The 26,031-nt window shown below is 49.2% G+C and overlaps 2 protein-coding genes across 2 annotated transcripts in view; both read right to left on the bottom strand.

Annotated features, from left to right (window-relative positions):
* Window positions 1-45: 45 nt before the first annotated feature.
* Itpka (inositol-trisphosphate 3-kinase A) lies at window positions 46-8,652 on the bottom strand. The gene is made up of 7 exons (XM_032903977.1): window positions 8,075-8,652; window positions 2,014-2,110; window positions 1,722-1,938; window positions 1,421-1,625; window positions 1,104-1,205; window positions 756-827; window positions 46-644 (listed from the first exon to the last, which is right to left on the bottom strand). The coding sequence occupies exons 1-7, from the start codon at window positions 8,555-8,557 to the stop codon at window positions 441-443; spliced, it is 1,380 nt and encodes a 459-aa protein (XP_032759868.1). The 5' UTR covers window positions 8,558-8,652; the 3' UTR covers window positions 46-440.
* Window positions 8,653-15,920: 7,268 nt separating this feature from the next.
* Rtf1 (RTF1 homolog, Paf1/RNA polymerase II complex component) overlaps window positions 15,921-26,031 on the bottom strand; it is a 58,058-nt gene continuing 47,947 nt past the window's right edge. The window contains exons 10-18 of the mRNA XM_032903976.1: window positions 24,357-24,444; window positions 24,159-24,266; window positions 23,538-23,615; window positions 22,637-22,758; window positions 22,421-22,478; window positions 21,321-21,398; window positions 20,578-20,673; window positions 18,734-18,845; window positions 15,921-18,508 (exon numbers count right to left, since the gene is read on the bottom strand). Of these exons, the coding sequence (XP_032759867.1) occupies window positions 18,402-18,508; window positions 18,734-18,845; window positions 20,578-20,673; window positions 21,321-21,398; window positions 22,421-22,478; window positions 22,637-22,758; window positions 23,538-23,615; window positions 24,159-24,266; window positions 24,357-24,444 (847 nt within the window). The 3' untranslated portion in view covers window positions 15,921-18,401. The remainder of the gene's footprint in view (window positions 18,509-18,733; window positions 18,846-20,577; window positions 20,674-21,320; window positions 21,399-22,420; window positions 22,479-22,636; window positions 22,759-23,537; window positions 23,616-24,158; window positions 24,267-24,356; window positions 24,445-26,031) is intronic.

Raw genomic sequence — 26,031 nt, 5'->3', positions numbered from 1 at the left:
GAACTGAGGAAGAGAGAACCAGAGGTGAAGGGGAATAGGCTTGAGTCACAGAAGCTGAATCTTTGAGTTTTATTAGGAAGGGTGTCCATGGTAGTGTAGGAAGTTAGACCAGTAAGTCTATATACCTGTGAAGTACAATTCTGGATCGGGACCCTCTGGAGAGGTGCAAAGTCACTTGACAAGAGCTGGGCTGGGGGAGAAGCCCACTGTTTCCTTCCTCTCCTATAAATTAGTGTCACTCAGCTCTGGGAAACAGGCTTGTGTAGAAGCCAGCTCCTAATGTACTACGCCCCCTTAGTGCATGGCACCTGGTCCTCCAGGACCATGTGAACTGCCCGCCCAGCGGGGTTCCAGTCTCTTGCCGGCATGCATGGTGGGGATGCAGCCACAGGTCCACATCTCTGACCAGCTGGCCCAAGCTGAGGGAAAAGGGCCCAGCCTCATCTCTCAGCCAGGTTGGCCAAGATGCCAATGAGATTGTCCAGCCCCAGCAAATAGCCGTCCTCACGATTGCCCTCCTCCCAGGGCCTCCGATGATCCAGGATCTGGCCATCGGGGAGAGGCGTGGTCTTGCCAAAATCGATGAGCCACACGCCAGCACGATGGCAATGGTCATGCACGAAGAGGAGTGAGCTGCCAATCACCTGCCGACCGCCATGGCAGTCAGGCCACCCGCCTTTCCCAGAAACACCCCACTTTCCCATTCTTAACCTCATAAAGCACAAACCCAGGTCCTGAGCCCACCCACCTCTTACCTCGTGCCGTCTAAAGAAATCAGAGATCTCCAGGGTATCCCGGATCTGCTGTAGGCGGTTCAGATACCTCTTCTGGAAGGAAGGGTCAGAGTGGACAGATTAATGTCACACCGAGGGCGGCTCTGCTGACTCTGGGAAGCACCATGCATCTATTTCGACTTGCCTAACAAACACTGTCGTGGGGAAGACACAGACACCATGTGGCTCACATAGGAGAGGAGGAAAAACAATGACAGTACCACAAGGGAAGTGCTACCACTGGGCACAGCATAGGTGAGGACACTCGCCAAGAGGCACCCTTGTAAACAAGAGCGCCCAACCCTCAAGGCTCTAGGGGCCTCCTCTCACCAGCACTTCAGCATCTCCTTGCATGAACTCCTCAAAGACTCGAGTCACTTGCTCTCTGCTTCGTGTAGTTTTGAAATCAGTACTGCAAGATCCATCAGCTTTCTGAAGGAGGTGGGCAAGGAGTGTCAGAGACCAGGACCCATCTGAGGGGAGAGAGGATCATGCAAAGGGCAGTGGTACCTCCCCGGGGGCTTAACCTCTGGGGATGAAGAGATGGCTATCAGAGGGTGTCTCTTGGGGAGGTCGAGGCTGGAGCTCATGAGCACTGAAGATGGGGCAGAAGAGAGGTCATGCAAAGTGAGGGGAACCTGACCCACCTTGATGCCCTCGATGCGGAAGCCGAGTGTAGTGCTGGAGCTGATGCCTTCGCGCCATTGCATGTAGCGAGGTTTTGTGACGGCGCGCTGCGCATGCTCCTCCTCAGTAGGCGCCTCGGGGTCCACGGCCAGCATTTTCTTATACATGTCCTTTCGCAGCTTGGGCCGTTCTCGGGCTTTGGTCAGCTCTTCTTCCAGGTAAGTTCTGTGAGGTGCGGGCAGGGACCAGGCATATGAGCTTTTATCCCAGTCCTTGGTTCCCGGATTGATTCTGCCCAACCAAGAGAGAGGGGACACAAACCTGACACCCATCTTGCAGTCAAGCACGCAAGGCCCATCGAAGCCATCAAGCAGGTCCTGTAACTGTAAGTAGCTTTCACCATCCCGCTCGACCACACCGTGGAAGGCCGGCACACACCCACGCAGCACATCAGCCATCAACCGCACCAGGCAGTAGTGTTCAGGCTCCGAGCTGCGCTTCAGGATCAGGCCGCTGGTGCCCGCAGCTTTGAAACTCCCTGCACAGGGTCACCAGTTAGAACTGCCCACACCTTCCTGTCAAAGCGACATCACCCAGCTGCAATGATGCTCACCTGTGTGCCCTGCTAACTGCACCCAGGAGTAGCGCTTTTTGAAAGGACTCATGACGGGCAGGTTGACCATGGTACGGATCTTCTGCCAATGGCTTTTCTGAAAGCAACAAGTCCAGGTCTGCAAGTCAGTATCTCAGTAATGTCCCTCTAAAGCAGGAATTCAACTTGGCCCCGTCCCACCAGAAGCACTGGTTCATGCAAGCATTTGCTATTCACTCACTCAGCTGCCTACCCAAAGAAAATGCGAACCAGTGTGGCAGGCACTGAGACAGGCAGAGAAAAGTTCCTTCTAGCTACTCGGATAGTCTGAAAGCATTCAGGGATTCAGCACTAGAGGGCTCAGGGTTAAACCTAGCTCTACTAGTGAGTAGGCTCTGTCAAGATTTTTGAACTCTGTGAATATCAGGAATCACTTGATGCTGATTGTGAGATCACGGGGGACATCTTGTATAAGCCAGGGATGGAACTAAAATTCTGCATATCTACATTAAAAAAAATGCTTATGTGCATTATTTTTTCTTCACCTGTGAAATGGGGAAACAATTAGGCTTTCAGCACTGTTGTAATGAATGAACTGAGTTTGACTCCCTCCACCCAACTCCTAGAGAAAATTGGGCCAAATTTAGATACTGGATTTACTCACGTGGGACCTGGTTTTCTCACTTAGGAGGGCACACCGACCACAATCAACTCTTCAGACAGGACCAGGGAAGGGAGGCCAGCCTGCCAGGGCTTGTGAAAAGAATGGCCTGAGGCTCCCTAGGACCCTCTAGCTGTTCCCGGATCCCACACACTTCTTTAGTAAGCCAAACAAGAAAGCCAAAAGCCCAAGGCATCCTTGGCTGTGATCTGGATCAAGAAACAGAAAGTCTGACCAGTGAGTGCAAAGTAGAAGACCTCAGAGAAAACCGCCGTGAGTGTAGGTATTTGGGGGCGTTATTTCTCGCCTCATGGCCATTACCCTGCCTTCCACCCAATCTCGACATTTCCACCCTCTACCCCAAATTCAGCAGTCTTGTGTCTGCTCTTTGACATTCGAGGGTGGCTCATGTATGTATCTTGAAACCAGCCTCCTTGCCAAAGGGAATGCTAAGAAATGAGGAGGTAGCTTAAGTAGCAGAAGTCTATTGACCAGAAAGCCTTGCCTATGGAAAAAGAAGTGGAGTTGGTGACAAGGCACTGGGTAGGGAGTGAGAGATTGCTTTTAGTCCTCACTTCCTTCGATTTCTAGCTCAGTGATCCAAGCAAGTGCCATTTCTTCCGGGAGGTGTAGCAGCTGCCCTAGCACGAGCCCCCCACTGTTTACTGCCTGCCTGCTGCATCCCCTACAGCCTCTCATCTTCCCACGGTCACCATTGCTCTCACTTTCCCAACATGGCACACTAGGGCGTGATCACATGTCCAATCCCCAGGGATCTGGGGGTGTAGCCAGAAGCAGCCCACTAGAAACATGACATCTTTCAAAACTCCTTTTATAAATCTTTAAATACATACAAGGTTTGCATTTTGCTGCATAATAAATCCAAGTTTTATTATAAAACGCCCTTCCTTCCAAATCCTCAAGTAAAATTCCAGGAAGGTGATATGTAGCATATGTATTTAGCAGAAGTATCCTGGACCTCTTCTCTCATATTCAATGTGCTCTTGATGCCCTACACAGCATGAATATGACCTGGATCACCACACAAGGAAATCAAGGCTCATCCACGTTAGCATCATCATGCCCTGGTTCCAGACTCCCACTTATGCCCAACTTCCTCACCACGAGCCAATCAGCTAGCAGTTTTTATATGCTTTTACAGGGTGAAACATTTATAGCTAGAGGGTGTTATGAAGGTTTTAACCTCTGAGGTCAACCTAGGGGGCCTTCCTCTTATTACTTTTAACGGTGAAAGGCTTGGGTGATTTGAAAAACCTAACAAAACTTTAAGGGAGGGCGGGGCAAGAAGGAATTTAACCAGGGTACATTTAGTTCTCAAGTCATCCTGGTGGGAGGACCAGCTTGTGCTGTGTGAGGGAACTTCACCATCCTTCCTTTGGAGGTTTTGTGATTTCTTCCTTCCTTCCTTCCTCTCTCCCTTCCCACTCCCCTCCCCCTTCCAACATAGGGTTTCTTTATTTGTGTGTGTGTAGCCCTGGCTGGCCTTGAACTCAGAGATCTACTTTCAGTGAAAGGACGAAGGCTCAGGAGAAGCCTCACGGAAGCCGGCTCATTGGACATGGTGGTGCATGGCTGTAGTCCTAGCTACTTGGCAGGTTGGAAAAGGAAGATTATGTGAACCCAGGAATCTGAGGCCAGGCTGAGAAACATTGAGATAGGTCTTTAAAAATGTGCATGCTGGGGTTGGGGGTTTAGCTCAGTGGTAGAGCGCTTGCCTAGCAAGCACAAGGCTCTGGGTTCGGTCCCCAGCTCCGAAAAAAAAAAAAATGTGTATGCTACCTGCTTGGTTGACTGGTTAATGCGTGGTAACAGTATGGACTAGTCTCTGAGCTGATATGGAATAGAGCCATTCCCCACCCTCCCTGCCTTGGTTTTGTGAGTCTTGTAGAACAAACAGCAGCAGATTCTATCCCTGCAGGAAACAAAGAGCTTTCCTGCCCATCATCTCAGCGGAGCCTCCCATAGTCAGCTCCTGAAGCTTCTTATAACAAGGTGTAGCTCCCTTGCCAGTGATGTGGATCCAGTTGTAAGCGCCATAGAAGCCAACTCATGGCCAGCTTCCTCTGAAGAATGGTTCCTTTTGCAGGGAGCATAACGCACTCACAAACAAGTAAATCCAAAAGGCCTGCTAGACAGTCTCTCTTGGGTTGTTGGGTGGGTGAAGATTTTGGCTCATAACATCAGGGAAGATATGGTCCACCCCTCCCTCCAAGGAGAGACTGCTTCCACCAACCATAGGCTGCCTGGACATTTGGTATAAAGGTCAAGAAGCCTGTGTCCTCTGCTGATGACAAAGGAGGCCCCTCTGATAACTTCTCTTCATTACAGATGAGTGTCTCCATAAGTAGGGACTTGCTGTGTCCTGGCCTTAGACCTCTTCCTTGTCTAAGCTGTTTGGAAGCCTTGTGGACATCTGCCCCTCACATGGATCCAGACAGCCTATTCGCTACCGGACCTCAGCTTTTCCTCTGTCTTTAGTTCCATCCTGTTCTCTGTCTCTATCACAGAGGTTCTCAACTGTGGATCTCAACCCCTTGGGAGGGACAAATCTTTCACAGGGGTTGTTTGACCGCCAGAAAACACAGATATTTACATTATGATTCATAACAGTAGCAAACTTACAGTTATGAAGCAGCAATAAAAATGTTATGGTGGTTGGGGTTCACCACAGCATGAGGAACTGCACTAAAGGGTTGCGGCATTAGGAAGGTTGAGATTCACTCTGTTCCTATAGAGTCACCAATCCTGGTTGAAATTTCTGCCAGCCCAACACCCTCCCAATGTTCCAATTGTCCTATCAAACTAGCACTCCCTGTGGTGATGGTGGGGAGAGCAATCAATTTAAATTTACTAAATGATTTGCACTAAGGTATAAGTGACCCACGACTTCACCTTCCCATGGGCATTTGCTTTTTAAAAAGGAAGTCTGTTAACCTAAATTCTGCTCTATAATTAGTGAAAAATGATGTGTGGGGGTTGAGTCCAGGAGGGGACAGCATCCAGGTCTCCTTACCTAGCCTGAGTCATTGAGACAATAAAATCAGATGAAAAAGAATCAACACACCCTCTCTTCTGCTAGGGTCACTCCCACAAATGTCTGAGGAGACAGCCAAGGCCTTAGAGTCACAGCACCTGCCCTTGGAGTAGGCCTCCTGCTTCTCCCTTGGTTCCTCAGCTTTTCTTGTTCCTGAATTTTCCTTCTATCAGAGAAAAGGGCCGCTGGAGGGAGCAAAGCGTCCAGGCCAGCCCTTCATGTCCTGCCCCGAGCAGGCTGTGCAAGCGACTAGGAAGTAAAGGAAAGGTCGTAGAACCTGGCTGAGACCGGCAGAGCCTTCTAGGTCGGGTGTGAGGTGCTGGCTGGCTAGACTGCAGCCCTAGAATGCTGGCACCTTATCTTTCCCCAGGTGCATCCTTAACGGTCAGTGGGAGTCGCTCTGCTTCCTGACCGGGGAAGCCCTAAAAGGCGGCCCGAGCAGGCGTGTGTGGGGCCTGCTGTGAGGCAAAGTCCGCTCCCAGCCCTTCCACGCAGACGCAGGCAGCCTCTGTCAACAGCTCCAGGCTTATCTGCGGCTCCCGAGCTGTTTGCCTTTGGGGAGGCCCCGGCGGGCTGGGGGTTGGGAAGCCTGGGAGACAACCTGGGAGTTTGAAAGGGCCCGGAGAGGCCATCTGGACCTACTCCTGCGGGTTCCTGGAGAAGCCGAGGACCAGGGTGAGAAAGGCAGATGAAGACTTGCAGGGAACCGCTAGTTTGGGCTTCTCCTGGATGTCCTGACCCCTTCGGGAGCTACCTACACTGGACCCAGATTTAGACTGCGGGTCCTCCCCCGCACAGCCTCGCCCTGAGCACTTAGGGGGTCCTGGCCGACGGAACAGGGAAGCGGGTGTGCCTGCGCCCCAGCCTGGGTCCTCCCAGCTCTCACCGGTCGCGCCCTTCACAAGGTGTCTGAGATTAGAGCAGGGGAGTGGCCGCTCTACCGTTGAGGTTCTTCAGAGGTCCTCCCACTGCTCACAAGCCAAGGTTTTGGGGGAACCTCGGCGACATTCGCCTCAGTACGTAGTCTAGAGTCGCCCCAAGGACGACCACCGTACCCGATCATACTCTGACTTGTCAGGACTAGGGGCGCAGCGGACTCGTGACTGAGCCCCCGCACCTACACCTGATGATGGGAAGTGGGGGGACGACAACCTGCTGTGAGCCCCCCCTTCTCTTTTGTATTGTAAGTCTCTGAGTCACAGTGCCACTTGGAGTTGTTACACTGCCTCCCTCGCTCGGTCCAGTCCTAGTGTGCAGGGATGCCGGGTTCCAGAGGGCCCAGGCCACACCTCAGCGCTCTTCTCTCTCAAGGCGTCTAGGCAACCCGGGCGCGCGTCTTACGAAGTCACCAGGACTCCGACCTTCTGGCCAGAGTGGGGCGTTCCCGGTCTCTCTCTTTCCACTGGAGGAACGCTTGCGTAAAATCTAGAGCAACGCGGCACAGTCCTCAGGCAGTTCATTTAGTTATCTGGCCATGGTTAAAACAAGGGAGATTACTGAAACAGAAGGATCGCAAGTACAAGACTGTGTTTCACTGTAACTTGGCAAATTAGTGTCATGAAAAGAGGGCTGAGGATGTAATGTAGCTCAGTGGCGGTTATGCTTGCCTACCGTGTTTGAGGCCCCGAGTTCAACCTCCAGTAAAGGAGGGCCATACCACGAATAATGACTTCACCTAATATTGGCGGGTGATATCTGACGGTTAATTAGGCCCGGGAACTTTTACCCCACTACAGACAGAGACTAGCAAGCTCCTGCCAGACTCAGTTTACCTTCCCGTAACTTAGGAGCAGTAGGCCAGGGCGAGGAGGGGGGCGCAGCAGGTGGATCTTGGTTCCGCTCCATTCTAGCCCCGCGCCCCTCCCTTCCCGCATCCACGCCTCGTGCGCGCGCGGGGAGCAGACGGCAGCGGCTCCGGAGCCGAGCCAGGAGCTCCGCTCCACTCCCACTCAGGAGAGGGAAACCGTGGCAACGGCGGGGGTGGGGCCGCGGCACCGAGAGGGGGAGGAGAGAGAAAAGCTCACGCGCCCCTTTCTCTCTCAGGGCTCCCAGGGTAAGGCTACCCGGCTCTGATCTCTCCAGCCCTACCTGACAGTTACCCAGGTATGCCCGCGGACCCGCTGGCTCCCGCTCCGTGGGTCGCGTACTCCTCAACCTCCTTTAGACGCCCAAGCGCTCAGCTACCATCGCCTGCCTAGCCCCCAAAAAAGAACCAAGGCGAGAGGTCGTCCTGGGGTCCCTCTCCATCCCCATGTCCCCTGCCCCCGGCTTGGGCTCTCGGCGGGGGAAGCAAAGCGGTCGGAGCAGAGCTGGGAGCGGAGTCCCCGGCGCGCAGCCCCCGCTGGCCCCGCCCCCGCGGCCCGTACCTGCCCCACGTCCTCGCTGGTTTCCAGCTGCACGTTGCCGCGGCTCCGGCTCTCGCTGTCGCTCAGCAGATCGTCCTCCGAGTCCTCAAGCAGCGACGAGGAGCCGGTGGAGGAGAGGGACGAGGTGGAGAGGCGGCGTGGCTGCTGCAGGTGCGACCCCGCAGCTGGGAGCCAGTTCCCCTCTCGGTCCGGCGGCCCGGGGCTGGCCGGGGCCACATCCTCCTCGCTTGTCACAGTGAGCTGCGGGATCACCGGAGCAGGGGCAGCACGCGGGAGCCCGTTAGGCACTTGTCCCCCACGCCGCTTGGCCCCGCGGGCCCGGGGCTCCCCTGCGGCCGCTGCGGCGGCGACTGCGGCGCAGCGCGCTTCGAAGAGCAGGCGCAGCTCCCCGACGCTCCGGCGCGGAGCCCGCTCCAACCCGGGGCTGCAGGGCCCCGCGCCCCGTGGCCGCGCCATGCCCGTCGGGTGTCCGGGCAGGGTCATCTCCCGACAACGGAGCGGCAGCCGAGCCCACCAGCCCGCGGCGCGGCGGGGACTGGAGACGCTCAGCGCCTGGGGCTTGGGACTGCCCCGAGGCGGAGCCTCGGCAACGCCCGCCCGGCCCCGCCCCGCCCCGCCCCGGCCGCGCCCCCTGCCCACTCCTTTCACTTTCTGAGAAAGCGCGGGCCTCCCGGGGCCCTCGCAGCTGCAGGAGGCTTGCAGTGTCCCGAGTGTCACAGGCAGACTCAGGTCCGGACCCCGCCTTATTTCTGGTCCTGCCCTCAAGGAAGCTGCAGAGACCTGCCCCTCCCCCGAGCCCTGTGCCCTCCCGCGGCTTTTGAGGGATTCCTTCAGTGCCAACCAAAGGTCTTGACCTGCACAGGAAGAAGCTGCGCCCGTTCCTTCACACGCTTCCTCGGGCTCTTTTCCGTGTTCCAACCTTCCTGGTCAAAGTCTTTTGAGTCTCTGGGGCTTTTCTCTGGCCTGGGCCCCTTAATCCGGAGTTCAAGGCCGTCAGCCACCCAAAGAAGCCACACCCCAAGGTGTGCGCCCAACTTGTCAGTGGCCAGGGTCGAGCTAAGACTGCTCCCCACCCCCCCCATCCCTTGAAGCTCTCCACTTCCCAGCGGGCAGAGAACAAGGTCAAGAGGCGGAGCCTGACTCCAAGTGTCGCAGCTAGTCCTGGCCTGCATTTCCACCGCCCCTCTCCAGCCCCCCACTAGCTGGTGGTGCTGTTTCTTCTCCTCCTCCTCCCCACGCCCCTTTCTTTGGAGCTTTGTGGCTTCAAAACGAGCCCTTTCCCCTCTCTGAACTGCAGATTCTCCTGCAGGGAAGCTGTCAACGCTGTAGGGTTGCTGTGAGTAAACTTTTAGAGATGGACGTTGACTGTGTAGCTCAGTGATAGAGCACTTGCTTACTCTGTGACAAGTGCTGGATTCCCTGCCCAGCATGGAAGGAAGGAAAAAGGCTTGATGCTCGAAAACGCGAGTGTTTTAGTGTTGTAATAGACCGCTAGTGTCTCTGGTCCACCATACCTTAGGAGGAAATTTAGGTACACTCCCTCCATCTATTTCCCTATCTGTAAACAGAAGAAAACCTCACATGGCCCAGAGTCATGACTGAACACTGAAAAGAGGACACTGATATAGAAGTTCAGACACTGTAAAGTTCTCGTCATCTCTGGATGGGTCTGTGGACCCTGCTTGCTGGTGCTCTGCTGAACTGCAAGGCTACTGTGAGCAGAAGCCAGAATTTTCTGCCTTCCCCTGAAAGGATTGAGGGCCTCTCACTGAGCACCTAGAGCCTGGGATTGTTGGGGCAGGCCCAGGGTTATGTATGCGACTTGACTTCTCTCTTCAGCCAGAATCTAAGAGGGTCCAGGAGAAGGGGAAGAGAGTGTTGAGAGGGAGAAGGAGAACCTTTGGCAGAGAGAAAGGATTTCGAGGTGACTGATGAAGGGAGGAGGAGGAGGAGTGTGGAAGGAATGAAAGCCAAAGAGAGAGAAACCAGGAGTTTGAACACTTGCCTCCTCCATGGAGAAGTCAGAGGGTAGTAGGGAGAGGGAGGAGGGAGCACTGGGTACCTGTGTGTCAGGCAGTGTGTGGGCGATGCTAGAATAGTAGGTTAAAGGTCTAGCCTAGCTGCTGAGAGAACAATTCTTTTTCTTCTTGTATCATGTACTTGCCCAAGTCTTAGGTATACCATAGCAGGAACCAAAGAATGTCACTGTGGGTGATGGCGAATGCCTATGCTACCTTTGTTAGGACTCTACTAGGCAGAAGGAGGAGGACCAGAGATTCAAGCCATCCATCCATCCATAGTTATAAGCTGGCCAGCCTGGGCTACATGAAACCGTTTCTCAACAACAGCAAGAGTATGTGCTGTTTAGGTGGATTTTGTTGGGTGGATAAGGACAGCAGGGAATGTGTGAACTAAGAACAAGGGGTCGCAGTGCATCCCATCCCAGAATGCTGGCTAGGGAGTGACTAGGCCCCTGATTTCTATCACCGTGTGTTAAGATAAATTTCTTCCTCCCTCCCTTCCTATTTCCCTTTCCTCACATTTCTTGATATAAAATCTCATTCTGGTGTCAGGCCACCCTGGAACTCACTGTGTAGACCAGACTGGCCTCAAACTCAGAGAGATCTGCCCGTCTCTGCTTCCTAAGCAGTGAGTCAAAGGTGTGCCCCTCCATATCCAGCTTGAATTCACTGTGTAATATAGCTTTGCCTCAAACTCTGGGCAATCCTCCTGCCTGAGCCTTCGGGCCCTAGGATCATAGACATGCACTACCACAGCTGACGGGCTTTGTTCATTCAGGGACTTCTAGTTTTTATACAACCAAGCAAGAGTCTGTTTTCACCTACCTCAGGCAGAAAACAGGGAAGTTACTGAGGCAAGGCCTGGACAGGTCATAATTAATAAATAGTAAACTTCCAAGTCTAGTAACCTTCCTGCCTCAGCCTTGGAAGACTCAGCACCAGGGCCTCGGATGTAAGCTACCATGCCCAGCTCCCTCCACTTTTTGTTGCTTAAGTGGAAGGGATGTGCAGGAGTATGTAGGTGGTGGGTGTGGCCTCCTGTGTGCTGAGAAACAAAAGGACTGGAAGAGAACAAGGTGCATAGAGCTAGGGTATAGAGGAGTATGTCAAGGTTTGGGGGTCCTTGAGGGATTGATTGCTCTGAGCTAGGCTACAGGGGTCACTCTGCTTTGGCCATAGACCAGCTGTTGCCATTGGAAATAAAGTATCTTTTTTAAAAAAATTATTTATTATTTATTTATTTATTTATTTATTTATTTATTTATTTTTGGTTCTTTTTTTCGGAGCTGGGGACCGAACCCAGGGCCTTGCGCTTCCTAGGCAAGCGCTCTACCACTGAGCTAAATCCCCAACCCCTATTTTATGTATGAGTACAGCTGTCTTCAGACAACACAAGAAGAGGGCATTGGATCCCCTTACAGATGGTTGTGAGGTACCATGTGGTTGCTGGGAATTGAACTCAGGACCTCTGGAAGAGCAGTCAGTGTTCTTAACCACTGAGCTATCTCTCCAGCTTCTTTCCATCCCCTTTGTGATACAGAATCTAGCTATGTGGCCTAGGCTGACTTGCAATCTTGACTCCACCTCCTGAGGGCTGGGGTCACAAGCATGCACCACCACACCAAGCTTTCTTGAGGCATCTCAGTGGGGGTGGTTCTCCTATACCTTCAAATACTGAGTGCTAAGGTACCTGAGTCTTCTCCCTGTTGCTTAGCCATCTGGACTCAGTATGTGTGAGCGCTGTCTCTCCTGGAGGGCAACAGCCATGGGACAAAAAAAATGGGAAAGGGGGAGGCCTGGAAATGGAATAAGCAAAGCGAGGGATGTGCATGTGTGTGTGAGTATGTGTGTACATGTGTGTGCATGAGTGTGTGCGTGAGTGCGTGAGTGTGTGTGTGTGTGTGCAGGCGCGCGCGCGAGGGCATGCGCACATGTGTGCATTCAATTTATCTTTATCCTCTGCCTCCACTCCAGGTGCTGATGCAAAATTACTGCTCACTACCCCCACGTCTATCTGGTCTTGCACAGTTTCTTTAAAAAGCTTCTTTAAATAAAAAAACAAAAACAAAAAAACAAAAAAACAAAACAAATCAACAACCTTTTTTTGTGTGTATGGGCTTCAGCCTGCATGCCTGATCGTGTACCACATGGGAATGCCCAGTGCTCACAAGGCATTAGATCCACTGGGATTGGAGTTACAGAGTTGCGAACTGGTTTGTGGGTGCCAGGGATTACATCTATGTCCTCTGGAAGAGGTCTCTCACTACTGAGCCATCTCTCCAGCTCCAGACAAACAGAGGGGGAGAGAGAGAGAGAGGACAAGAAAGCATGTACTCGGGGTTGGGGATTTAGCTCAGTGGTAGAGCGCTTGCCTAGCAAGCGCAAGGCCCTGGGTTTGGTCCCCAGCTCCGGAAAAAAAAAAGAAAAGAAAAGAAAAGAAAGCATGCACTCTTGAATGAGGGACTCATTACTCTGAGCCTTCAGGTCCTCCTCAGTGCAGTTAGCTCGGTGTTGGAGGGGAGGGATTAGGGTAGCATTTTCCTCTGGTGGGATTAGTACAAAACTTCATTCAGCAACACATGCCCTAGGGAGTTTCTAAGAGATGAGCTTAAGAGTTCAATGTGTTTTTTTTTAAAGATTTATTTATCATATTTATATATGTACACTGTAGCTGTCTTCAGACACACCAGAAGAAGGCATCAGATTTCATTACCACCATGTGATTGCTGGGAATTGAACTCAGGATCCCTGGAAGAGCAGTCAGTGCCCTTAACCCCCAGGACTCCACTGTTTTGTGGGAATGCCTGGCTCACTCACCGAGCAAACACTACAGAGCTGCAATGAGCCAGACATTGTGCTAGCTGCAAAGAGCAAAATGGCTCTGTTACTGGAGGTGGTGATTATTTCACATTTTTTGGGAAGAAAACCACACAGGAGCCATCCAGGAAACTGACCATAGGATGCTACAGGGCTTCCTTCACTGTTTGCAATGGGTCCTCGGGAGCATTGGGAACCTTGGACTCTCATTTTCTTTACCTATTCCAGCATTCTCAAATGGTCACTCTGATGTTTGGCTCTGCCCAGGGCATTCTAGAAAGAGGGCTGGTGGGAACCTGGACCCAACCTCAATTGTAGGGTGGGGAAGGACAGTCCTGGAAGGGGAAATAAAAATACAGGGTGTCTTCCTTGACAGCTCCAACCTCTGACACTTCTCAACTCTGGGTTTCTTCTCCTCTCTGGCAATACCCATACCGATAGCCTAGTCTTTGTGAATGTTCTGGAATAGCCATGATGATAGCAGGGCTGACTTTCCATAATCTATCACTTTTGTCTAAAACAAAATGTGTCACCGTGCCTGTGTATGCGCTGTTACAGCAGTCGCTCCTGACACACTTCAGAACCAAGATATGCTCTTCCTCAGGAGCATGTGTTCCTATAAGTCTCTGAAGATAGGGAACTGTATGGCCTTTTGTAGCGGCCAGCGACTTGAAGATGATGACCTCTTGGAGGGACTCCAGAGTGTGAAACCAAACCGAGGCTGCTCAAGCCCCACCCATGTGGCTAGTGATGTGCTGAGTCTGCCTATGATAAGTGCTCACTAGGAAACCTCGCTGCATCTCCTAGTGAAAGAGCAAATGTGGTTCTCAACTGGAACCCAGTTCCCGCAGGTCTGACTTCCATTTGGGGGTCCTGGTGATGGAGTACACAGAACATCAGAAGCAGGAACTCCAGAAAGCTGCCATTGGCTCAGTGTCCCAAAGGCTAGGGTCCACTGTAGGTGAATTTAGGCCACCGAGTCACCTGGTGCAGTGTCAAGACCTCACCTCCCTGCCTCCCTTAAGACCAGGGGTGCCTCAAACTTGGGGGAGGGAGGGTCACGTCGCCTACAAGCGCTCACAGGTACTCACCGGCTGTGCAGCCAATACATCCCAGTTGTTGCTCACCCTCTACTCATGCTTCTACTTGGGCTGCCAAGTTATGGGACCCATCAGATCCTTAGGACACACCTGCGCTTAGTGCCAACGGGCCAGCTTCACCCTTCGCAGCCGCGTTTTTAGATTCCAACACACCGGAAGCCTGGGATTTTGATGCTGCGGGCGCCTTCTTCAGGGTCTTGCTTGATCAAGGATGTCATCTTGATCCTTTCCCCTCGTTTCTTCCTTTCCAGGTAAGCGCTGTCTGGATGGGGTTGAGCTCCCAACTCTACTGTTTAATAAGTGATGCGCTAGAGGAAGTTGAAAGGGCACCCCACAGTTGAGACAAGTCCCAGAAGGGCTTCCCCCAGGTGAATTTCAGCTAGGTAGTGAAGGGTAAGGGGGAAGCTGATAGACAGAAACTTGTACTTTTGGACGGGGCTTCAATGGGAAGAACCGGAAGTTTGCTGAGGTTCTATTTTTCTGGCTTGATTCCAATACTCTTGGTAGTTTATGGATGGTGGTGTATGTTGGATGGCCAGAGGTAATGATAAGGACGGGGAGTGAGGCCTCCAGAAGATTCCCCAAATCAGACTAGATATGTAACTGAAGACAACGACCTTGAATTATCTGTCTAGCCTCCACCTCCTTATTGTTGGAATTGCAGGCATGTGCTGATGGGGATTGCTTCTAGAACCCTGTGAATGCCAGGCAAACTGCCAATTTAGCTACAGCTAGTTTGGTGGTTGTGCTGGGATTAAAGGCATGGGCTACCATGTCTAGCTCTCTATTCATTTAAAAGATGGGGTACTGTGTCTCAGAGACGTGTTATCTCTAGGGATTAAGTGGTAGTGCTAGGAGATGAGCTATGTAGCCTCTGGCCCTTGGCTATCTTAGGTGCAGAACAGACTGGAGTTCCTAGATGTGCCTGTGTTGCATTGACTGGGTATTACTCCAGGCCAAGCAATTGCATTCAAAGTTTTACCCACATGGGACTGGGGCAGGCCTAGAGCAGCCTTACAACTACGGCGGACCTTTTACTAATGCTGCTCCTTGCAGCTCTCAGTACAGCCCAAGGAGACCATGTCAGCCTTTGGTCTTGGATTCTATCTTGAGCTGTTTGTGGCTTTCTGGCTTGTTAGAGCTCTTGGGGCATTCAATGAAGTCTCCTCTCCTGGGAGAAGCTGATATAAAGTTGACCATCTTTCCCTTTCTCTTCAAACTGGATATTGAAAACAAAGTGGCTTGATTGTCAACTCATCCTCTGCCTTAAAAGGCTCTCTGCACCCAACAGTCAAGCAGTGAGTGGTGACAAGTTCGATATGCTTGTAGGTTTACCTTATCAACACCAGGCAGCCTTGCCCTGGTGTCTACTATCTCTGTAGAGTTCTTGGCTGCTTAGCTAACAAAGGTAAAAGTATGATGCAGCCTTTGTACAGTGGGGAGCCCTCATAGGTCTTACTTGTGTAGGGCAGGATTGCAGGTAATCAGTTAGACTCAGTCCCTGGCTTCCTGGTAGGAAAAAGAACTGTGCCTGGGGCATGAGAAAGTTGTTAGGACCCGGTTCTCACTAAGGTTAGGCAGCACACCAGGCATATATAGTTGCTCAGTTAAATCGTGTTGGAGCTCACACTGGGTCAGGGAATTACCATCATGAGGGTGTCGCTTAAGGGTTGGAGACAGCCATTTTCTTTTTCTTTTCTTTTCTTTTTTTTTTCCGGAGCTGGGGACTGAACCCAGGGCCTTGCGCTTGCTAGCAAGCGCTCTACCTCTGAGAGCTAAATCCCCAACCCCGGAGACAGCCATTTTCATTCTAGGGATGCAGAACTTCAAGTGGGGTTGAGCAAAGGAGCAGCTCTTGGAGACTTTTAAAGGGTGCCACTCAAGATGCAAGCTTTGGACCAAATCTGATCCCTTGTTAAAATGCCATCGAGTTTATTTACAAATCTATTTACAGATTGAGTGACAAATCAGGAAACCACAGAAAAATAACAAAAACAGATGTTCTCTGTCCCTGTCAGAAACCAGACAGACAAAAGATCTACAGACAGCAATGAGCCAGGCATACGGACGCTGACTCTTACTTCCCAGAACTGAAAGAGGGTAGAGCAGTCTTGGGTGCTATGCCTTCAACACTGAAGTGAAGCTGGGGTGATGGAGGGGTCACTGAGGACATTCACCAGAAGAAGAACTGACCCCGCCAGGAACCCAGTGGGTGGGACAAAGCCAATGTCCCATGACTGGCTGAGACTGACTGCAGGTAGATGCTGGGTGGCTGCAGTCAGCAGGCAGGCAGGTCAGTGGCTGGGCTAACTTCCATCTTCTTTGGTGGGCTTTTCTCCCTGCCCCATGCTTTGGCATCTCAGCATGAAGGTTTCAGCAGCTGCAGGTGGGGAGTGGCAAAGGGGCTACAGTGTGTGGAATTTTTAATAAAAATTTTATTACACAGCCATAATGTCATTGACACTTGTCCAAATCCAAATAATATTAGATACAGATCTACATGTGGGTCAGGATGACGCCACAGATTATATGGATTCTATGATTTTACGTCCTTTAAACAAGAAGGAAAAAAGTCCAAGTCTGACATGATAGGAGAGGTCTGGCAGCTCCAGGACCCTGCTAGTGTGCAGGCGGCGTTCCCCAGGCTGATTCCCCATTTACACAACACAGTCCGTCTAGAAAGAGCTTTGGTCAATGGACTCTTCAAGTATGTATGGTTGCAATGAGCCCATCACCGCTCCTGTGCTCGACTCTGTGCCACAGCTACAACTAAGCTGGGCACAGGCCACATTTCCCATTCTACGTCACAATACTTCTTTAAAGCCGTCCGTTGCTGCTTTTTAGAAAGTAAAAATGTAAACTAAGTGAAGCAACACCGGGGCTTTCCTCAATCAGAAGAGCTAGTAAGTCCATTTTTGTTTAAATACTACTTAATTCCATGATTTCCCATCACCCCTTCCTTATACAAGTCAGTGAAGCACAGAGCAGAGCTCGAGTCCTCGGCACTGGAGATCAGCGGCTCCCAGCTGTTTCTTTCGCTTACTGCTTGGTGGATATCATCAGCTGTACTTTGTTCTGAAGAAATTTGTTAAATTTGTTAAATGCCACTTTTATTTACAGTTGGCGCTTTACACCTGAGAGTGATTATCAAGCAGGCAGCTTGTTTCTTTTCAAACATCTCATAACATACACACCTCTTTGCTGGCTTCATCCTACTGCACAATATATAGATGCTCACCACATATATGTGCACACACACAGACACACACGGGCACACGCACCACTGCACATGCTGGTAACATTTGCAACCTACACCTTTTTGTTTGCTCTCCACATTCATGTTGAATTATTTCATAAAAACCAGAACAAAGTGTTATTCTTGCCAAACATCAGAGTCACTAGGAAGAGAGAGGAACAGTGGGTGGGGACGAGATGTGCTACGTTCAGTCAAGAAGCCACAGCTGTGCCTGGGCACTGAGCGAGACTCTGGCTGCCCACCCTGGGCCTTGCCATGAGCTTCCTGCCCACCTGTCAGAACACAGCCTATGGGGCAAGCGGGGTGGATGGGAGCTTCCTGTGGGGTAGGGCAGTGCTAGGGTAGACAGGGAGGGAAGTCACACAGCTACAGCAGTCAGGCCTGTTTAGTAAGAAGAATCACATTTAATCAGTTTCTTTCTTGCAGTTTCAGATGCTCAAGTACAGCTCAAAAAAATCTGAAACAGCTAGATCCATGACAGACTGGTACAAAGAGTACTGCATTTTAAAAAATGATAAAAAATACACACGCACACGCGCATACACACACACGCGCGCACACACACACACTCAAATTAGGCCCCCTCCCTCCCCATAAATGTACACTTTTTGGAAACTAAACTGGTTTGAAAATCCCTCTTCCATGGACACAGGAAGAAGAGAAGGATGAGAGGGAAGAAGATGGCAGCTGCCCAGTCCCACTCTCTGCAGGGTTAGGTGCCAAATGTTCGATGGTCGGGCCCAAGGCAGCCTGAAGAGGACACTGAAGTACCGCCATTCCTGCCACCAGGGGCTCTAGCAAGAACCCTAGCTCCACGGTAATACTGAATGTGCAGAGTGGCCGGACGGTGCTGGTTAAAAACCAAAAGCAGGTGGGGCGGGCAAACGCAGACCTAAAGACCTGGAAGAGGCCCCACCCACCCAGACCCACCGTGGGCGGGGCCTGAGGTTGCTGGGAGATGGTGCAGACAAGGAAGGTCTATACAGCAAATGGTTTATATTACAATGACTGGCAGTTAGAGTCTCTTCCCAGTTCCACTGCTGCTCCAGCCCAAAGAGGGCAAATCAGAGGAAAAGAGGAAAGGCGGGACGATGACAGGGCATGCAGGGTTGGAAGCAGCAGGCTGGAAGTGCTCAAATAAGCCCTCGTCGTTTTTTATAGTCTTCTAAGTTCAGAGATCTCCTTGGAGCTCCATCCTTGGCTGGTGGGGCCTTGGAGGTGATAGCCAAAGCTTTTGACTCTGGGAAAAAACAAATTGGCAAATTAAGGACCCATACAGATCTGATTTTAGCTTCACTTCTTCAGGAAGTCTTATTGACCTGTGGCCTATCTGACCTTGGCTCTATGGACCACAGATGAAGTAGGAACCCCTCCAACCCCCTCAAATAATCAAGACTCCAAGCTGAGAGATTCACAAATCTATCTGGTCCTTACGGCCCTTCCTCTGAGCACAACACACACCCACCTGAGCTTGGGACTTGTAAGTCAATCTTCACATCAAAGTCATGGACTTTGAACAAGTCTTCGGAGAGGTCACTGGCTGACTTAGAATTCAAATCTTTATCCTTTCCTTGTCCCTGCAATGAGACAAGGAAACAAAACCTAAGACATAAATGCAAGGGGCTGGAGGATCCAGTTCCTAACATTCACATGATGGTTCACAACCATTCGTAATTCCAGTTCCAGGGGATTAGAAACCTCCTTCAGACTTTCCAGGACATCAAGTACATCATGCAGTGGACATACATAAATGCAGTCAAAACATTATTACATGTAACTTAAAAAAAAAAGTAAAATGCAAAGTCTTCAAGAAACGGTAGCCACTGATGTTCAAAGGTTTTGCTCAAGATCATGTGAATTTCATAATGAGCCCCTATCTTTTTCGAAGTACACACATGTGTGCAACATACATGTGGAAGCCACACAATGACCTTGGGTGTGATCCTCAGAAAAGCTACGTATATATCTCCTTTTGCTGGCCTTGAGCTCACCCATTAGGCTAGGCTACCTGCCTGGGAACCCTCCTCTGCCTCTTCTGTAGTCACAGACATAAGCCACCATGCCAGGCATTAGTTTTCAAGATAGGTTTCTCTGAGTAGTGCTGGCTACTGTAGGTAGCACTCTCTATAGCCTAGGCTAGCCTGGGACTCAACAGAGATCCACCTGCCTCTGCCTCTGCCTCCCGAGTGCTGGGATTAAAGGTGTGTCACTAGGCCCAGTTAGGCTAGGCATTTTTACACAGGGTTAGGGATCAAACTCAAGTCTTGATCTCCAACTCATGTTAGGGAAGAATTTACTGACTTGAGCCATCTCCCTAGCCTCCCACCTCCTTGATTGACACTTTTTTCTAAAAGTAAACTAACACATGCATGTGCACACACACATGTTTTAGTGAGCTTGCCAGGCACACCCTCTCCAACTAAGCTGTAATAATCTCCAACTCAGACCAGGAGAGGCCATAGATGAGGAAGCCTTCTCTTCAGGTGCCTTTCTAGGCTTCAAAGCTTGTCTATGGCATGAGTTGAAAGGGTGGGCTTAAGATAACCGTCCCCCTACTGACCCAAGATTTCAAGGCATTCATGGATTAGTCAAGGAAACATCTGAGGGTTTTCACCATCAGCCTTTACCTCCTTTGTGAAGCATTATGGGCATGAACCACCTCTGTGCCCCCCAGTTTCAAGTTGAGCTGTGCACACTGCAGTAGAAAACACTCTACCAACTGACCATACCCCCAGGGCTTTATGTAACTCGGGTTGGCCTCCAAACTTGAACTTTTAGTAACTGTTTCTTCACACCCTGAATACTGAGGACCCACAAGCAGGAGGGTCCCTGCAAGTGCAAGCCCAGCCAAGGGCACATGTAAGACTGTTGAGGGAATAGGAAAACAAAACAAAGAAACAAAGAACTAAAGAACAAAGAACTATGAGCCTTTCCTGACTACCATTTCTGCTTTCACTGCTACAACTGTCTGACCCTTACTTGTTAATGGTTCCTTCTAATTACCCTGTAAGGTACATAGGCCATACACTTTCTACTTGAGAAAACCTGCTGCAGAAGTCCAGAAGGCAGTGACCTGAAGACACAGTCAAGGTCCATTAAGGTCCATTTAGGATTGTTCACAATTCAGTACCAGCGATTACACTCTTAGTAACTTAAATAAACTAATAACGACTTCTTAACTAAGAGAAGGACAGACTATGAGCACTCCCCGAATGCCTGTGTGTACAAACATTAGGCCAATCAAAGGCAAGCAGCCTGCTCAGGTCCCGGCCTGCAGTCTAGCTCCAAAACCTCAGGAACTGTACTTGCCTTGCTCACTTCCTTTGGAGCATCTGGTAACGCTCCAGAACCGTATTTTGCATTTAGCTGGGCCAAAATGGCAGCCTGAACAGCTGGGTCCCTGGACTGGAAGAGAAAAATCCATAAATTACTTTAAAGGCTATTTAACATTCAGAGTCCCATGCCAGATTCTTTTCTGTTTACTCCCACTAACATACAAGTACTACAGGGCATCCATTAGCAGGTCAAGTCAATAGAAAAGCACATTTAAAACATCCCAGCTAGGCCTCAATGCTAACCAACATATATAGGCTGTGCACTCTGTAGTATGAAAGTCCAAAACCTTCAAAGTCTAAAAATTTGTGTACCATCATGGTGCCACAAATTCCACATCTGATTTTAAGTACTAAAGTTATGATTAAAGTCATCCTCAGATATACATCTACTCTGTAGACCTGGGTCTCATTCCCGAGATAGCTCAATAGATAGTGCAAATATTTCTAAGTCTAAAAATACCAACCACTGTGGATCAGGGATACTCATCCTATGCTAATAATCTGTTGTACTGAAAATATAACCTGGTACAGAGGGTTAGCTCCTAGGTTTTTACCACCTGTATGCTCTCTAGAAAGATAAAAAAAAAAAAAGGAATCCAGAACCAAGCTTAAGGCAAGCAAATCGCAGCTAGAAAAACATTATTTTTAACTTCTTTATTAATCTCCTAATGGAATTCGTTCTATGTCCTAGAATCTAGGTCCTCTCCAGGCACTCACATTGGAGACGATGGTGGGTTTGCACTGCCGCCTGGTAAAGGGGTCCATCTGCTGGTTTCTCATGTTGTGACTTTCAGCCTACGACAGAAAGAATGCATGAGCTCTCCTCCCCCTCCTCCTGTTCATCCTCAGCTTACATGTGAGTAACATTCAAAGGCTGTCTATCCTTTTCAGAGAGAACGCTTCCCAAGCACCCATAAGACCTGGGCTGAGCTCTGCAGAACAAGAACAAAAATCAACCCCAAAAGAATAGATTCTGGGGCAACAACTAGCCCCTACCCCCTACAGAATAGGTAAAAGAACAGGAACCAAAACTCCCCTTAACAAAACAGATACAGGAGTAACAATGGAACCTCCCCTAATAATAGGTACAGGAATAACACCTTTCCCCAACAGCTAGAGGAGCAAGAACCCAACCTCTTCTATCAAAATAGACACAGCACACTACCACCCCCAAATAGATAGGGCACAACAATCAAACATCCCCTAACAGAACAGATACAGAAGCAACCACCAAACACGCCCACACACCTCAATAAAACAGATAGAGGTGCAACAATCATAAAAATATCAATGTAAGGGCAAACAAGGCAGAAGACTGTTACTTTGTATCACAGGTTACAAACGCGGATGTGGAAAGTGCACACATGCTAAGTATACATACGATTTCAAAAAATTTAAAACAGACATGGATAATATACAAAAGATTTTACTTTTAACTTAATTATGTTGTTATCTGGGGAAGGGGCATGCCTGCAACGATGAATGTGTGCAGGTCAAAGGTCAATTTTTTTTTTTAGTTGTTTCTCTCCTTCCACCTCTATGGGTTCTAGGGCTTGAATTCAGGGCACCAAGCTTGCACAGCAAACACTTTTACCTGCTAAGGCATCTCACTGGCCCTAATTTTATTTAATTTTCTTTTGAAACAGGGCCTTAAGTAACCCAGACTGGCTCTGAACAGCAATGCAGCTGAGGCTGGCCTTAAACTCCTGCTGCCATCTCCCAAGTGTTGGCATTATAGGTGAGTGCCATCAGGCTGGAACTCCTGCTGCTTTAGGTAGAATTTTTTTTTAGTAATCCATGTGAAGTTTAAAACTCACCACCAGAGCCTTCTCAGACTCCACAATGTTCCACTCCCGATTCCGCTGGTTGATGTAGCTATAAGGTAAGAGGGGTCAGTCAGTGGGCTGTGAGAGGGGTGGGACAGGATGGAACTTCTGCATCCCAGAGATCTATGGGGTATGTGTACATTCAATGTATAAGGCTACAGGCTAGCCAAGGACAGCGTCCTTAGCAAAACAGGATTAGTAACACACCTGATAGCAGATATGTTCTTGGTCCGCTGGCGGTCCAGGGCCTCTGCCCGCTCTTCTAGCTCATTTAGCTGGTCTTGGATTTGTTTGGCTTTGTCCTGATCTCCCAGGTCCTCAGCCATGGCCTACACAGAAACATGCCTGTTACGGATTCCCTATTAAATATCTCATACAACACAGTAAGGCACCTCATGTAATAAACCAGTGATAGGAAATGTGAAGAAATAATGAAAGAAACACTTTATAAAGACAAGGTGTGTTTTTTTGTTTTGTTTTGTTTTGTTTTTTTGTCCAGTAGGAACGCTTACTTTTCCATTAGTTACCTAGCTCAGGGGCCCAGAGGGTTGATGATGCCACATTAACCTTTAAGAATATAGGCCCCGGAGGGGGGATCGAAACCGAAAGGGAATAATATTCAAATGTATATAAGAAATACTCAAGTTAATAATAAAAAAAAAAATTTAAAACCAAAAAAAAAAAAAAAAAGAATATAGGCCCCAAATCTTCCTAAAAAGTAATTTTTAAATGATGTTTAATCAAGATGCTACTTATATACCAAATCTTCCTCAAAAGTAATTTTTAAATAAGAATATAGGCCCATATAACTGAACTTCCATAGTTACACCCATCGCATCCTGATGGATGGTATGGAAACCACGTGTTATAATGGGCCTCATAATACAAACAAAACAAAGGCATAGAAAACACAGGAAGCCAGGAAAACAAGGTTGACTGCATTTCCAGGAAGGAAGCTGCCTGGGTTCTCAAGAATGCAGTGTTTGGTTACCACAGAGCACAGGCTGCTCTCGCAGTCCTGCAAGCACTCAGTCTGCAGCAGAGATGGGCAGATGAGTATGATTTCTCCATTAACAAGTCAGGCAAAGGGCTTGCGCCAAGTCCTCACCTTTTCCTTCAGCAGCTGAGTCTTCTTCATAGCATAGTTTGGTGGAGCTTTTCTAAACCTTTCTTTCTCTTTCACAATCTGTACCAGACAAGAGACACCAGCAGTGAGGTATTCCCAAACTACATTTGTAGACAGGCTAAATGAGACCATTTTGAAGGTAAGCTGATAGTTAAAGGGGACCACTTGTCCTATAGCAGTGTCATATACCAGAGGGTGAGCAAATTCCTTCCAAGGGACACCATGGGGCTTCTGGGGTCATGGAGACTCTGGAACAGTCTAAAGGAGCATGCCCCCCCCCCCAACCCCCCAAACAGCAGCAGCATAAAGGCATGGAATTGTAAGGCTAGCCACTGTCCAAGAGAACAGAGATTGAAGAATTGTACCAAAATGTTTAGGAGAAAGGAAGTTCTACAAGAACCAAGCCTAGGGGAATACACATCCTAATAGACTTGAGTCTATATAGGCTCACTGTAGATGACAGTGTATGGGAAAGGCTTGATAAAGTATCAATAATAAGAGCAATAATCCCTTTAATGTCTCAGATTGCAGAAAATGACAAGTCTGACCTTTTCCATACTGGATCTTAAAGAACAGCCAGCCTCTGAGATTCAGGCTTCTTACCTCCTCAATGTCCTGATCATTGAATTTATAATTGAGGGCTTCCTTAATAGAAAATTCCTTTTTATTGATTTCATCTAGTGTGGGCAACTGCATGCCAGCAGAAAACATCTGGACCAAAATAGAAGAAAAAGTGATCAATAAGGGGTTTAGGGGAAGTTGTTTCTGAACAACTGCTCACCCCACAGTCTAGCCGCTTACCGCTTCCTTCCACTTCATGAACTCACTTTCAGTGAATTCCTGGTTGGACACAAACTCTAGACGGAACACTCGCTGGTCATTGCCATGCCTACATAAAAGAGAGACAGCATTTCCAAGAATGTGCATGTTGACTGTAACCAGCTAGGCAACCATACCAGACTGTGTAGATTATCTGCATCTGCGGGTCTTAATCCAGGCTACCCTCTGAATCACCAAGGACACATGAGAACTGTAATGCTGAAGCACCAACTAAGCCCACATTTCTGGGAGTAAGAACCAGACACAAAACCAGCTCCCAGAGGTTGTTTCAATGGGCGTCCAGGATTGAGCTTACAGAACAGTGAAAGCCTAGGGGGACTGTTGAGTGCTTCAGAAGTCTGTTAACTATAAATTCCCCAGAGCCCATCAGTATCAGGAGTATGAAGTCTGCATAGTTCCCAGAATGAACAGAAGACCAGTGTTTCTGTTGAGCAGTGCCTTGGAAAAGTTTGGTGACTCTGTAACCATACTCTTAGAGATGTATCTAAACACTTATTAGCCCAACAAGCTCTTTTTGATTTCTTTAGAAAAAAAAATTTTTTTAAATAGACACTGCCCACAAGAGGCCATAAATGGAGTTATAGGTAGTCATAAGCCACACCACGTAGGTGCTGGAGATGGAACCTGGGGGCTCTAAAAAAAAAGCAGTAAGTACTCAAAATCTGAGCCATCTCTCCAGCCCTTCAGCCTACTCATTAAAACAAAAATAAGCTTATTTGTGTGTGTCCGCATGTGTGTTTACAATTGCGAGTGTGTGTGATGGAGGACACCTCGCAAGGTCAGTACCTTCTTACCACGTGGTTCCAGAACTGAACTCACGTCACCCCCAGTCTTGGTGGCAAGTCCTTTTATCTTCTGACCCATCTTGCCAGCCCCCAAACACTTTCTAAACGAACCAGGGGGGATGTGGGATGAGGATTTGGGGTGGGTATATCTATTACTTGCTAACTGCCGTGATCCTGGCAAACTCTGTTTATACCTTCCGATAAGGGTTCTTTAAAATTGTTATGGTTCAGGAGGAAAGGAATGGGAATGAGTATCTGTCATCTCCTTTATATTAATGTCAAGAAGAGTGCCAGGCACTGAGTAGAAATTGGGGAAACGTGCTGAGTAAATGACATTTCCATTTCACCGACGAGGAAAATAAACCTAGAATCCAAACATTCTTGTTAAAGAAGAAGTTCCAGGATCAAAATGAACAAGTTTCCATTTCAGGGCTGGAGAGACGAGTTAAAAATAAAGGTCATGAGAATCCAAACATTCTCACAACCATTGTAAAGGGAAGTTCTCTTCAGGATCTGAAAAAGAAGTCAAGTAATAAATAAATAAATCTTTAAAAAAAAAAAAAAAAAAAAAAGAAAGACCTCTCAGACCTGGGGGTTGGTGGTACAAACCAGTTATCCCAACCCTTGGAAGGCGGAGGCAGGATTATGAGTTTGTGACCAGCTTGGGTTGTATACAGAAAGACCTTATCTCAAAAAAGACAGGGGGAGGGGGAGAGGAAGATGAGGAAGAACACATCTCCTTAGGCAACTCTAGGTGGCCCGGAGTTCAGGATACCTATCAGACTGGCCTTGAACTCGCAGTGCTTCTCCTGCTTCCATCACTAGAGCGCCAGGATTATGAGGGTGTGTCA

The sequence above is a fragment of the Rattus rattus genome, chromosome 5 (assembly GCF_011064425.1).
Source record: "Rattus rattus isolate New Zealand chromosome 5, Rrattus_CSIRO_v1, whole genome shotgun sequence".
Taxonomy (NCBI): Eukaryota; Metazoa; Chordata; class Mammalia; order Rodentia; family Muridae; genus Rattus; species Rattus rattus.
Note: the sequence above shows the minus strand (reverse complement) of the source record. Positions and strands in the feature narration are given on the sequence as shown.